Genomic DNA, 13,516 nt, shown 5'->3' with positions numbered 1-13,516 from the left:
TAACTCGGGGAGGTGTGGGGGAAAACTAAAAAAAAAAAAATTAAAATTTAAATAATTAAATATTTTAACCCATCCTGAGGTTGGGGCCGCCCCAAATGCTGGAAATGAACCCGAAACTGTGAAATTTTTGCAGGGCAGGAAAACCTCGAGGTTTTCTGCGGAAATCGGGGTTTGAATGATTCTGGAAATAATTTGGGGTTTTTTAAAAAGGAGTGTGTGTGTGGGGGGGGAAGCTTTGGGGTGGCGGAATTTTGGGGGGATTTGGGGCATTTTTGGCGCCTCGACAGCAAAAAAATCCTTTGGGGAAAGCTCTCCTCCCCCCCCCAAGCGTGGAAAAAACCCCAAAAATGAACAAAACCCCTCGGATTTTGGGGGGATTTCCGTGGTTTTCAGGAGTTTCGTCCACACGAAAGGTTACAAGGGGCGGCCACTAAAAAACGAGGCCCGAGGGCTCAGAAATGGGCTGGAAAAGGGGGAAAATGGGGGGGAAAAAAAGTGAATTTTGGGCTGGAAAAGGGGGAAAATGGGGGGGGGGGGAAAGTGAATTTTGGGCTGGAAAAGGGGGAAAATGGGTCGGGGTGGGTTCGGTGGTGTTTTTGTTTCCGCAGCGCGCACAAAGGGCGGCCTGACTTTGCCTCCAAAGCGGAATTTTTACACCAAAAATTGGAATTTCTCCCCTCGGAATTCCGCCCGGAGCATTGGGTTAAACGAGGGGAAAAGGGAGGCGGGGGGAAATTGGGGTGAAAAATGGGAATAAACGGAATAAAACGGAATAAAATGGGAATAAAACCCCCGCGGTTTTGTGGATTTATTCGCGCCCCAGCACAGCGAGGAGAGGCCGATCCAGAGGTGGTGAGGGGGGGGGAAATTCCCGGGATTTTCGCTCATTTTGGGTTTTTTTTGGGGGGTTTTTGGTTGGTGGATTCCGAGCGGCAGCGGGACAGAGAGAAAAATGGGGGGAAAAATGGGAAAAATAGGGGGGGGGGGGGGAAAGGGAGAAGTAGGGAGAAAATTGAGGGGGAAAAGGAGAATGAGGGGGGAAATAGGAGGGAAAGAGGAAAAAGGGAAAAAAGGGGAAAAAGGGGAGAAGGGAAAAAAGGAAAATAAAAGGGAAAATAGGAGGAAAATAGAAGAAAAAAGAAGGGGGGAAAGGGAAAAGAAGGTGGGAAAAAGTAAAAAAGGGGGAAAAAAAAGGAAAAAAGGGAAAAATGAGGGGAAAAGGGGAGAAAAGAGGGAATAAAGGGGGGGGGGAGGGAATAAAGGCCAAAAAATCGGGGGGGAAAGAGGAAATCTGGGAAATTCAGGGAAAAGAGAGGAAATCTGGGAAATTCAGGGAAAAGAGAGGAAATCTGGGAAATTCAGGGAAAAGAGAGGAACCCCCCCAGGGCCCCCTGCCCTGTGCATGGTGGGACCCCCCAGAAATGACAAAACCAACAAAACCAACAAAAACAACCCCAAAATCCCCCCGCTTTGGGATTTACCTGCGCGGGTGACCCCGGGGTCACCTGCAAGGAAAAGGGGGGATTGGGGATTTTTGGGGTTTTTTGGGGGGGTTTTGGGGTTTTGGGGGTTTTTTTGGGGGGGGGTTGGGCTCTGCAGGCGCCCCCTCCCCAAGAGATCGCGGATTTTTGGGTTTTTTTGGGCGGAAATGATAAAAGAGGAATTTTGGGGTCATTTGGGCGCTGCGAGGGTGAGGAGAGAGGAGGGGAGAGGGATTGGGGGAAAAAAGGGGAAAAAAACGAAAAGGAGGGGGAAAAGGGAAAAAGGAGGGGGAAAAAAAGAGGGGGAAAAGGGAGGGGGGAAAAAAGGAAAGGGAAAAAAAAAAGAAGGGGAAAAAGGAGGGGCAAAAAGGGGAAAAAAAGGAAGGAGAAAAAAGGGAGGGGGGAAAGGGAGGGAAAAAAAAGAAAAGGGAAAAAATGGAAGGGGAAAAGAAAGGATGGGAAAAAAAGGGGGGAAAAAAGAAGGAGAAAAAGGGAAGGAAAACAAAGAAGGAGAAAAAAGGGGGGGGGAGGAAGGAGAAAAAAAAGGGAAGAAATAAAGGAAGCGGGGAAAAAAGGAAAAGAAGGGGGAAAAAAAGGAAGGAAAAATAAAAGAAAAGGGAAAAAAGGAAGGAGAAAAAAGGGAAGAAAAAAAAAGGAAAGGAAGGGGGAAAAGGAAGGGGAAAAAATGAAAGAAAGGGGAAAAAAGGGAAGAAAGGGGAAAAAAGGGAAAGGAAAAAAAGGAAGGGAAAAGAAAAGAAAGGGGGAAAAAGAAAGAAAGGGAAAAAAATAAAAGGGAAAGAAAGGAAAGGGGAAAAAAGGAAAGGGGAAAATAAAGGAAAGGGGGGAAATAAAAGGATAGGGGGGGAAAAGGAAGGGGGGGGAAAAGGAAGGGGAAAAAAGATATTAAAAAAAAGGAAAGAAAAAAAAAAAAAAAGAAGGGAGAAGCAGCAGCGGGGAAAAAAAAAAAAAAAAAAAAAAAAAAAAAAAAGCAAAAAAAAAGCGCGGCACCGTCGGGATTTTGAGGAATTTGCCTGCGGTGTTAAAGGCGAGGAGCGGAGCCGCGGCGGGAATCGAGAGCCGGGGAGCGAGAGGGGCGGGCGGGAGGAGCGAGCGGCGCCCCCGACCCTTCCCCTTCCTTCCCTTCCTTCCCTTCCCTCCCTCCCTTCCCTCCTTCCCTGCCCTTCCCTCGGGCAGCGGAGCCGCCATGGAGCGACTCTGAGAGCGCCCCAGCGCAGCCGCCGCCGCCAAACGCTGCGACAGCCACAAAACTGCCCAAAAACAACAACAATAATAATAATAATAATAATAATTATATTGCGATACCAGCAAGGAAAAAAAAAACAAAACAAAACAAAAAAAAAAAAAACCAACCAAAAAAAAAAAAAAAAAAAAAGCCTCACCGGGAGAGGCCAAACCCGCCAGAGAAAAAAAAACAAAAAAAAAAAAATCCAACAAAAAAAAAACAGCAACAAAAAATTTTTTTAAATTTTTTTTTTTTTTTTTTTTTTTTTTTTTTGCTAAAGGGATGAAAGAAATATAGCCGCTCTTTAAAAAAAAAAAAAAAAAAAAAAAAGGAAAAAATAAGGAAAGAAAAAAAACCAGCGCAGGACTTGAGCAGTGAGAGGGGCAAACCTCGCTTTGCTGGGTGTTTTATTTATTATTGTTTTTTAGGTTAAAGCGGATTTTTTTTTTTTTTTTTGAGAGAGAGTTGAACCCTTTCTTTTTAGGATTAAAGCGCGTTTCTCGCAGGGCTAAAGCGGTGCTGCTTTTCAGGATTTAACTTTTTTTTTTTTTTTTTTTTTTTTTTTGAGGATTAAAGCAGCTTTTCGAAAGAATTTTCGCGGCATTAACCCGGATAATTTTTTTTTCGCTGTTTTTTTTTTTTTTTTTTTTTTTTCCACAACCCACCTTTTTTTTTTCCCCTTTTTTTTTTTTTTTTTTTTTTTTTTTTTTGAGAATCAAAGCGGGATCTCCACAGAACCGAGGCGGATCCTTGATCGGAGTTCACCGGGATTTTTTTGCAGAGTTAAACCTGGTATTTCACCGGCGTTACCCCGCGTTGCTTTGCAGAGTTACCGGCGTTTTTTACAGAGTTTAACCGGATTTTTATCAGAGTTAACCGGATTTTTATCAGGGTTAACCCTGCTTTTATTTCCAGCCTTAAACCTGATTTATTTCAGAGTTAACCCTGCTTTTATTCCCGTCGTTAACTCTGATTTTTTTTCCACAACCGAACCTCATTCTTTTCCGGAACTAAACCTCATTTTTCCCCAGAATCAAACGCGCTTTTCCCCGGATTTAAACCTCATTTTCCCCGGACTTAAACCTCATTTTCCCAGAAGCAAACCTCTTTTTTTTTTCAGATTTAGACCTCATTTTTTCCGGAACCAAACCTGACTCTTTTCCACAATTGAACCTGATTTTTTCCGGAACTAAACCGGACTTTTCTCCACAATCAAATCTGATTGTCCCGGGAATTAAACGTGACTTTTTCTCACAATTAAGCCTGATTTTTTTCCGGAACTGAACCTCATTTTCCCCAGATTTAAACCTGATTTTTTCCTTAATCAAACCTCATTTTTTCCGGAACTAAACCTGATTTTTTCCGGAACTAAACCTAATTTCCCCCCAGGTTTAAGCGTCATTTTCCCCCAGATTTAAACCTGATATTTTCCATAATCAAACCTCATTTTTTCCGGAAATCAACCTCATTTTTCTCCGGGTTTAAACCTGATTTTTTCCCCAGATTTAAACCTGATTTTTTTCGGGTACTGAAGCTGATTTCTCTCCAGATTTAAACATCATTTTTTCCACAATTAAACCTCATTTTTTCCTGCACCCAACGCTGATTTTTCCCGGGACCCAACGCTGATTTTTCCCGGAACCCAACGCTGATTTTTCCCGGGACCCAACGCTGATTTTTCCCCAGGTTTAAACCTGCTTTTTTTCCAGATTTAAGCCTGATTTTCTCCACAATTAAACCTCATTTTTCCCGGACCCAAGGCTGATTTTTCCCGGGACCCAAGGCTGATTTTTTTCCCGGAACCAAGGCTGATTTTTCCCGGAACCAAGGCTGATTTTTCCCGGGACCCAAGGCTGATTTTTCCCGGGACCTAACGCTGATTTCCCCCCAGGTTTAAACCTGCTTTTTTCCCCCCCCAGATTTAAGCCTGATTTTCTCCACAATTAAACCTCATTTTCCCCGGAACCCAAGGCTCGTTTTCCCCCGCTGCCGGCGCTGACTTTCCGCCCAGCACCAACCCCACTTCCCCCGTCCCTTCACCCGCGCTCCCCCTCCCTTTAACCCCGCTTTCCCCCCACCCCAATCCCCACTTTAAACCCCTCTTTCCCCCCACCCCAATCCCCACTTTAACCCCTCTTTCCCCCCACCCCAATCCCCACTTTAACCCCTCTTTCCCCCCACCCCAATCCCCACTTTAACCCCTCTTTCCCCCCACCCCAATCCCCGCTTTAACCCTTCCCTGCCCTCACCCCCGCCCCGCTTTTGCATGCGAGGGTCATGAGTTCCTACTTCGTGAACCCGCTCTTCTCCAAGTACAAAGGCGGCGACTCCCTGGAGCCGCCCTACTACGACTGCCGCTTCCCGCAGAGCGTGGCCCGCGGCCCCGCCGCCGCCGCCGCCGTCCTGTACGGGCCCGGCGGGGCCGCGCCGCCCTTCCAGCACCCGCCGCACCACGTGCAGGAGTTCTTCCACCACGGCGCCGCCTCGGGCATCTCGGGCTCCTCGGGCTACCAGCAGAACGCGGGCTGCGCGCTGGCGTGCCACGCCGGCGATGCCTCCAAGTTCTACGGCTACGAGGCGCTGCCGCGGCAGGCGCTGTACGGCGCGCAGCAGGACGCGCCCGCGGTGCCCTACGCGGATTGCAAAGCCGCGGCAGGAGGAGGAGGAGGAGGAGGAGGAGGAGGCGGCGGGGCCGAAGGGCAAGGCGGGCACCTGGGGCAGAGCGCGTCGCCCAGCCTGATGTTCCCCTGGATGCGGCCGCACGGTGGGTGAGAGCGAGCGCTCGGGTCCGTTCCCGCCGGGGAAAACGGCGTTTGGTTTGCTTTGCCCCGTCTGCTGCGCGCTGATTTTATTTTCTTCTTTTTTTTTTTGTATTTTTTTTTTTTTTTGTATTTTTTTTTTCCTCGGTTTTTGAGGGCTTTTTTGGGCGTTGCGTTGGTTTTTAAGGGTTTTTTTTGGGTTATTTTTATAGGGTTTTTTTTTTTGTTATTTTTTGAGGGGTTTTTTTGGGCGTTGCGTTGGTTTCTGAGGGGGTATTTTGGGTTATTTTTATAGGGGTTTTTTTGGGTTAGTTTTTGAGGGTTTTTTGGCCGTTGCGTTGGTTTTTAAGGGGGTATTTTGGGTTATTTTTATAGGGGTTTTCAATGTTATTTTTTGAGGTATTTTTTTGGGCGTTGCGTTGGTTTCTGAGGGGGTATTTTGGGTTATTTTTATAGGGGTTTTTTTGTTATTTTTTGAGGGGTTTTTGGGCGTTGCGCTGGTTTTTAAGGGTTTTTTTTGGGTTATTTTTATAGGGGGGTTTTTTGGGTTAGTTTTTGAGGGTTTTTTGGCCGTTGCGTTGGTTTTTGAGGGTGTTTTTTGGGTTAATCTTTAAGGGGTTTTTTTGGGTTATTTTTTGAGGGGGTTTTGGGCGTTGCGTTGGCTTCTGAGGGGGTATTTTGGGTTATTTTTATAGGGGTTTTTTATGTTATTTTTTGAGGGGTTTTTGGGCGTTGCGTTGGTTTCTGAGGGGGTATTTTGGGTTATTTTTATAGGGGTTTTTTATGTTATTTTTTTGAGGGGTTTTTGAGCGTTGCGTTGGTTTTTAAGGGGGTATTTTGGGTTATTTTTATAGGGGTTTTTTAATGTTATTTTTTGAGGGATTTTTTTGGGCGTTGCGTTGGTTTCTGAGGGGGCATTTTGGGTTATTTTTATAGGGGTTTTTTTGGGTTAGTTTTGGAGGGTTTTTTGGCCGTTGCGTTGGTTTTTAAGGGGGTATTTTGGGTTATTTTTATAGGGTTTTTTTTGTTATTTTTTGAGGGGTTTTTGGGCGTTGCGCTGGTTTTTAAGGGTTTTTTTTGGGTTATTTTTATAGGGGTTTTTTTTGGGTTAGTTTTTGAGGGTTTTTTGGCCGTTGCGTTGGTTTTTGAGGGTGTTTTTTGGGTTAATCTTTAAGGGGTTTTTTTGGGTTATTTTTTGAGGGGTTTTTGAGCGTTGCGTTGGTTTTTAAGGGTTTTTTTTTTGGGTTATTTTTATAGGGGTTTTTTAATGTTATTTTTTGAGGGGTTTTTGGGCGTTGAGCTGTTTTTTGAGGGTGTTTTTTGGGTTAATCTTTAAGGGGTTTTTTTGGGTTATTTTTTGAGGGTTTTTTTGGGTTGTTTTTTTGAGTGTTGTGTTGGTTTTTAAGGGTGCTTAAAGGGTTATTTTATGAGGGTTTTTTAATGGCGTTGAGTTGGTTTGTAAGGGTATTTTTTGGGTTAATTTTTAGGGGGTTTTTTTGGGTGTTGTGTTGGTTTCTAAGGGTGTTTTTTGGGTTAATTTTAAGGTTTTTTTGGGGTTAATTTTTAGTGTATTTTTGGGGGTTTTCTTAGGGTGTTGTTTTGGTTTTTAAGGGTATTTTTTGTGTTAATTGATAAGGGTTTTTTTAGGGTTTTTTTTTGGGGTGTTGTTTTGGTTTTTAAGGGCATTTTTTGGGGTTATTTTTGAAGGTTTTTCAGGGAGTTTATTTAGGTGCTGTTTTGGTTTCCAAGGGTATTTTTTGGTTAATTTTTGAGGGTTTTTTAAGGGTTTTTTTGGGGGTCGTGAGGTGGTTTTTTGGTTATTTTTGAGGTTTATTTGATGGTGCTTTTTTGGTTTGTAAGGGTGGGGGTTTTTTAGTTTATTTTTTGAGTTTTTTTTGGGGGGGGAGTTTTTTTGAGTTGTCTTTTGTATTTGGGGGGTTTTATTTATTTGTTTGTAAAGGAATTTTTGGGTGGTTTTTACAGGGTTTTTAGGGGGTTTTCTGAGGGTTTTTTTTTTGTTTTGTTTTGTTTTTCTGGACCGGAGGGGCTTGGGTTGTTTTCTTTCTGGTTTTGGGTCTATCTTTGATGGTCTCGCCAGTTCTGGTGAGGTTTGGGGCTCTTTGGGGTGAGTTTGGTGTTGGTTGGGTTGGGTTCAGTGTTTGGGGTGGATTTGGGGCGGTTTTGGTGTCAGTTGGGCTCTTTTTGGGTGGGTTTGGTGCTGCTTGGGGTGGGTTTGGCCTTTGGGTTGGATTCGGGCTCTTTTTGGGTGGATTTGGGTCAGTTTTGGGTCATTCGGACGCGACCGAGGGAGGGGAGAGGAGACAGGAGAGGAATTGGGGCAAAAGAGGAGGAAATGAGGAAAAAAGGGGCAAAAAGAAGGGAAAAAGGAAGAGAAAGGAGGGGAGGGGGAAAGGAGAAGAAAAGAAAAAGAGGTTGGGTTGTTTGGGTTGGATTTGGGTCGGATTTGGGGCTGTTTGGGCCGGAATTGCCGTGTTTGGGTTGTTTGGGGTAGGTCAGGTCGCATTTGGGGTTGTTTGGGTCGGATTTTGTGGGGTTTGGGGCATTTTGGGGCTGTTTGTGCCTCGCTGGGTGCCTGTGGGTGCGTGTGGAGATGCTGGAATGCCGCGTGTGAGCCCAATTCCCACCTTGGGGCCCAAATTTCCAATGTTTTAGCCCAAAATCCCCTCCTTTGAGGCCAAAATTGAGGCCTCTCAGCCCAAAATTCAGGCTTTGGAGCCCCAAATCCCGGCCTTTCGTCCCAAAATTCCGACCTTCCACCTCCACGTTCCGGCCTCTGCTCCCAAAATTGAGACTTTTTATGGCGGAAATTCCGGCCTCGTATCCTAAAACTCAGGCTTTCATCCCCAAACTCAGGCTTTCATCCCCAAACTCAGGCTTTCATCCCCAAACTCAGGCTTTTATCCCCAAACTCAGGCTTTTATCCCCAAACTCAGGCTTTTATCCCCAAACTCAGGCTTTTATCCCCAATTTCAGACCTTTCATCCCCAATTTCAGACCTTCCAGCTCAAAATTCTGACATTCTGGCCTCTTCTCCCAAAATCCCGAGTTTTTACCCCAAAATTCTGATATTTTATCCCAAAATCCCGAGCTTTTATCCCAAAATCCCTCTCCAGCACGCCCATCCCCACTTCCCCATAAATACATTTATTTTTCGTATTTATTTTTAAATGACAGCAACAACAACCTCAGCTTTAACCCAGATATTCGAATATTTCTATATTTTTTACTAAGACAAAACGAGGGGATTCCCTTAAAAAAAAAAAAAAAAAAAAGAAATAAAATTTAAAAAAAAAAAAAAAGCTAAAAGTAAAAGTTTGGATTTTTTTTTAGGGCTTTTTTTTATGGCTTGCCTGGAGGATTGGCTGGGAGGTTACGGCTCCCACGAGGTTGATAAGAGCAGCGCTCTTAAAAATGTCAAAAATGTCAAAAATGTCAAAAATGCCCCATTTTAACCGCTGGGAGACGCAGCCGCGGAGGCGGGACCCCCTCCGGAGGATTTCCTAATTTTTTATAGGTTTATATTTATTTTTAAATTAATTCTTGTTGTTAGTTCATGTTTATATCTGTGTTATTTAGTGCTTTTTTTTATTGGTGTTATTTAGTGTTTTTATTTTATTTGTATATATTTGGTGTTTTCCTTCCTCCGGAGGGAAAAAGTTGCAGCAGGGGAGGGGGGAAAAAAAAATTAAAAAAAAAATTAAAATTAAAATTACAATTAAAATTAAGATTAAGGTTAAAATTAAAATTAAAATTACAATTAAAATTAAAATTAAAATTAAAATTAAAAAAACCCTCAGCCTGGGGCTGCGAGGTTGGGATTAAAAATTAAAATTAAAATTAAAAAGCAATTTAAAAACAGCCAGGAAAATTCAAAAGAAATAAATGAAACCCCAGCCTGCAAACCGAGGGGAAAAGGAGGGAAATAATTCAAATTTCAGCCGCGGGTAATTCGAACCATGCGCGGCATTTTAGGGCGAAAAACAAACAATCCAAAGCGTCCAAAAAAACCCAAAAAAAGGGAAAAAAGGGAAAAAAGGGAAGAATTGTGGCTGCGGGCGAGGGGACGCGGCCCGGGGGCTGCGCCGGAGGAAAATGATAATTTATTTGGTAATTTATTTGGTAATTTATTTGGTAATTTATTTATCCGAGCTTTGACCCGCAGCCGGATCTGCGCTTTTTTCCCCCAAAATAAATGGATTTTCTCATTAGCGCCGGGCCGCGGCCGCAGCTGCTTTTATTTTAATTTTTTTCCTGCTTTGTTTTGGGGTTTTTTTGGGCGTTTTTTGCCTCCTCTATGCTGGGATTGCTGAGGAGGAGGAAAATCCGCGGGTCTGGGGCGGTTTTGGGGGGAAAAACGGAGATTTTGGACAAAAATTTGGGCAAAGAAAAAGGAGATCCCAGCCCCCGTCCCTGTGTGCGTTTTGGGGTGGATGTGGGGAAAATGGAAAGGGAATTTTGGGGTGGATGTGGGGAAAATGGAAATTTTGGGGTGAATGTGGGGAAAATGAAAAGGGAAATTTGGGGTGAATGTGGGGAAAATGGAAAGCGAATTTTGGGGTGAATGTGGGGAAAATGGAAAGCGAATTTTGGGGTTTGGGGGGAGAGGAAGAATGGGGGAAAAAGGGAAAAATGAGGGAAAATTGGGAAGAAAAGGGAGAAAGGAAAGAAAAGGGGAAAAAAAGGAAAATAAAAAGGGGGGGGAAAGGAAGGAAAAGGGAAAAAGGGAAAGAAAAGGGGGAGGGAAGAAGAATGAGGGAAAATGGGAAAGAAAAGGGGAAAATGAGGGGGAGAAGGGAAGGAAAAAGGGAAAATGGGGAGGGAAAAGGAAAGAATGAGGAGAAAAAGAGTGAAAAAAGGAGAAAAAGAAGAAAGAAAGAAAGAAAGAAAGAAAGAAAGAAAGAAAGAAAGAAAGAAAGAAAGAAAGAAAGAAAGAAAGAAAGAAAGAAAGAAGAGAAAAATTAAAATACAATTTAAAAATAAGGGTGAAAGAGGCCGCTGAGGGTTTTGAGGTGAACAATGCTCCTTTCCTAGGGAAAAATTGATTTTTTGGGGATTTTTCCCCCTTTGGGAAGGGTCTTTATGTGTGACGGGGGGGGGGGGGGAAGGCAAAAAAGGGGAAAATTTGGGTTAAAAAGGGGTGGAAAGGGGCAAAAAATGGGGGTGAGAAAAAGAGGCAAAATATGAGTGAGAAATGGGGCAAAAAGGGGTGAAAAAGGGCAAAAAAGGGGTGAGAAATGGGTAAACAAAAAGGGATGGAAAAAGGGGTGAAAAGGGCGAATGAAATAGAGGTGAGAAGGGGGTGAAAAGGGGCAAAAAAGAGACGAGAAAAGGACGAGAAATGGGGGAAAAGGGACTGAAACAGGGCCAAAGGGGGCGGGGAAAGGCGAAAAATGGGAATTTTGGCGTTTTTGCGGAGCAGGGGGAGAAGTTTGGGCTCTTTTCTGTGAGGTTTCTTTGGGCTTTTTGTGGGGATTTTGGGGTTTCTCGGGGGTTATGGGTTTTAATTTTGCGGGGTTGTTAGAGGGAGTTGGTTTCTCAGGGTTTTTTTGTTTATTATTATTATTGTTGTTATTATTATTATTATTGTTATTATTGTTATTCTAAGGGGATTTTGGGGAATTTTTTCTGGTTTTTTTTTTTTTTTTTCCTTATTTCTGGGGTTTTTTTGCTGTTGTCCTGTAGGTTTTTTGTTGTCGTTCTTTTGTGTTGTTTTTGTTTGTTTGGGTCGGGTTTTTTTTCTTTTTCTTTTTTTTTTTTTGTTGTTGTTCCTTGGGAGGGCATTTCTTTACCTTCTCAAAGCCAAACCAACCCCAAATTGTTACCATTTCCTTCCCAAAAGTCCTATACATTTTAAAACAATTCTCTTTACCCTCCCTTTTCCCCCCAGAAACCCTATATATATTTTTTAATTAATTTCCCCCCAATATATATATTTTAATTCTATTTTTCCCCCTATATATACATATTTAATTCTATTTTTCCCCACAAAAATCCTATATATATATATAAATTCTATTTTTCCTCCCAAATCCCTATATATATATATAAAAATATATATATATTATATTATATTATATATTATATATAATATATATAATATATAAAATTATAACATATATATTATATTATATAATATATATATTTTATATATATATATTGATTCCATTTCCCCCAAAAAATAAACTCTATATATTTCATTAAAAAATCATTTATTCCCCCCCAAAAAACCTATAAATTCCACAAAAAAAATCACATTTTTTCCCCCCAAACCCCCTATAAATATTATAAAAAATCACTTTTTTCCCCAAAAAAAACCCTATAAATTTATAAAAAGTTCCATTTTCCCCTCAGACTTACAGTTGCTACCAGACACTGGAGCTGGAGAAGGAGTTCCTCTTCAACCCTTACCCAAAAACCCCTATAAATACTATAAAAAATCACTTTTTTTCCCTATAAACTCCCTATAAACACTATAAAAAATCACATTTTTACACTATAAACCCCAATAAATTTATATAAATTCCATTTTTCCCGCAGCCCCGGGCAGGCGGAGCGGGCGGCAGACGTACAGCCGCTACCAGACGCTGGAGCTGGAGCAGGAGTTCCTCTTCAACCCGTACCCAAAACCCCCTATAAACACTATAAAAAATCACATTTTTTCCCTATAAATACTATAAAAAATCACCTTTTTCCCCCAAAACCCCAATAAATTAATAAAGAATTTAATTGTTCCCGCAGCCCCGGGCAGGCGGAGCGGGCGGCAGACGTACAGCCGCTACCAGACGCTGGAGCTGGAGAAGGAGTTCCTCTTCAACCCGTACCCAAAACCCCCTATAAACACTATAAAAAATCACATTTTTTCCCCACAAAGCCCTATAAATTAATACAAATTCCATTTTTCCCGCAGCCCCGGGCAGGCGGAGCGGGCGGCAGACGTACAGCCGCTACCAGACGCTGGAGCTGGAGAAGGAGTTCCTCTTCAACCCTTACCCAAAACCCCCTATAAACACTATAAAAAATCACATTTTTTCCCCACAAACCCCAATAAATTAATACAAATTCCATTTTTCCCGCAGCCCCGGGCAGGCGGAGCGGGCGGCAGACGTACAGCCGCTACCAGACGCTGGAGCTGGAGAAGGAGTTCCTCTTCAACCCGTACCTGACGCGCAAGCGGCGCATCGAGGTCTCGCACGCGCTGGGGCTGAGCGAGCGCCAGGTGAAGATCTGGTTCCAGAACCGGCGCATGAAGTGGAAGAAGGAGAACAACAAGGACAAACTGCCCGGGGCCGCCCGCGGCGACGAGGAGAAGGCGGAGGAGGAAGGCAACGAGGAGGAGGAGAAGGAGGAGGAGGACAAGGACGAGAGCAAGGAGCGGGCGGCGCCCTGAGGGCGTCGGAGGGGCCGGGGCAGAGCGGGCGATGCCGAGGGGGGCGCGGGGCTGGGGGCGGGGGGCTCTGCCCCGAGTGCTCAGCTTCGGGGCTTAAAACCCTTTGTTCCTTTGCTTCCTCCTTTTTATCCTCATTTTTTCCTCCTTTTTCCCCAATTTTTCCCATTTTTTTCTGATTTTTTCCTCCTTTTTCCCAATTTTCCCCATTTTTTTCTGACTTTTTCCTCATTTTTTTTCCCAATTTTTCCCATTTTTCCTCCTTTTTTCCAAATTTTCCCATTTTTTCTGATTTTTTCCTCCTTTTTTCCAAATTTTCCCATTTTTTTCTGATTTTTTCCTCCTTTTTCCCAATTTTTCCCATTTTTTTCTGACTTTTTCCTCCCCTTTTTTCCAATTTTTTCCTCCTCTTTTTCTAATTTTTCCCCCATGTATTCCTAATTTTTCCCTACCTTTTTCCAATTTTTCCCCATTTTTCCTATTTTTTCCCTCCTTTTTTCCAGTTTTCCCCCATTTATTCCTATTTTTCCCTCCTTTTCCCCTTTTTTCCTAATTTTTCCCTCCTTGTCCCCAATTTTCCCCGATTTATTCCTAATTTTTTCCTCATTTTTTCCAATTTTCCCTCCTT

General features: G+C 43.1%; 1 protein-coding gene across 1 annotated transcript; it reads left to right on the top strand.

The window, feature by feature from the left end:
• Nucleotides 1-5,001: 5,001 nt before the first annotated feature.
• Nucleotides 5,002-12,891, top strand: HOXC8 (homeobox C8). Its single transcript, XM_058822010.1, has 2 exons — nt 5,002-5,488; nt 12,581-12,891. The coding sequence occupies exons 1-2, from the start codon at nt 5,002-5,004 to the stop codon at nt 12,889-12,891; spliced, it is 798 nt and encodes a 265-aa protein (XP_058677993.1).
• Nucleotides 12,892-13,516: the final 625 nt, after the last annotated feature.

The sequence above is a fragment of the Ammospiza caudacuta genome, chromosome 31 (genome assembly GCF_027887145.1).
Source record: "Ammospiza caudacuta isolate bAmmCau1 chromosome 31, bAmmCau1.pri, whole genome shotgun sequence".
Classification (NCBI taxonomy): Eukaryota; Metazoa; Chordata; class Aves; order Passeriformes; family Passerellidae; genus Ammospiza; species Ammospiza caudacuta.
This window is presented reverse-complemented; position numbering and strand designations above follow the sequence as displayed.

Bases quoted from the DNA above. Each gene is read 5' to 3' on its own strand.
- HOXC8 (XM_058822010.1), top strand. From the start codon at position 5,002: ATGAGTTCCTACTTCGTGAACCCGCTCTTCTCCAAGTACAAAGGCGGC. The intron at 5,489-12,580 runs GTGGGTGAGAGC...TTTTTCCCGCAG, and splicing joins CCCCTGGATGCGGCCGCACG to CCCCGGGCAGGCGGAGCGGG.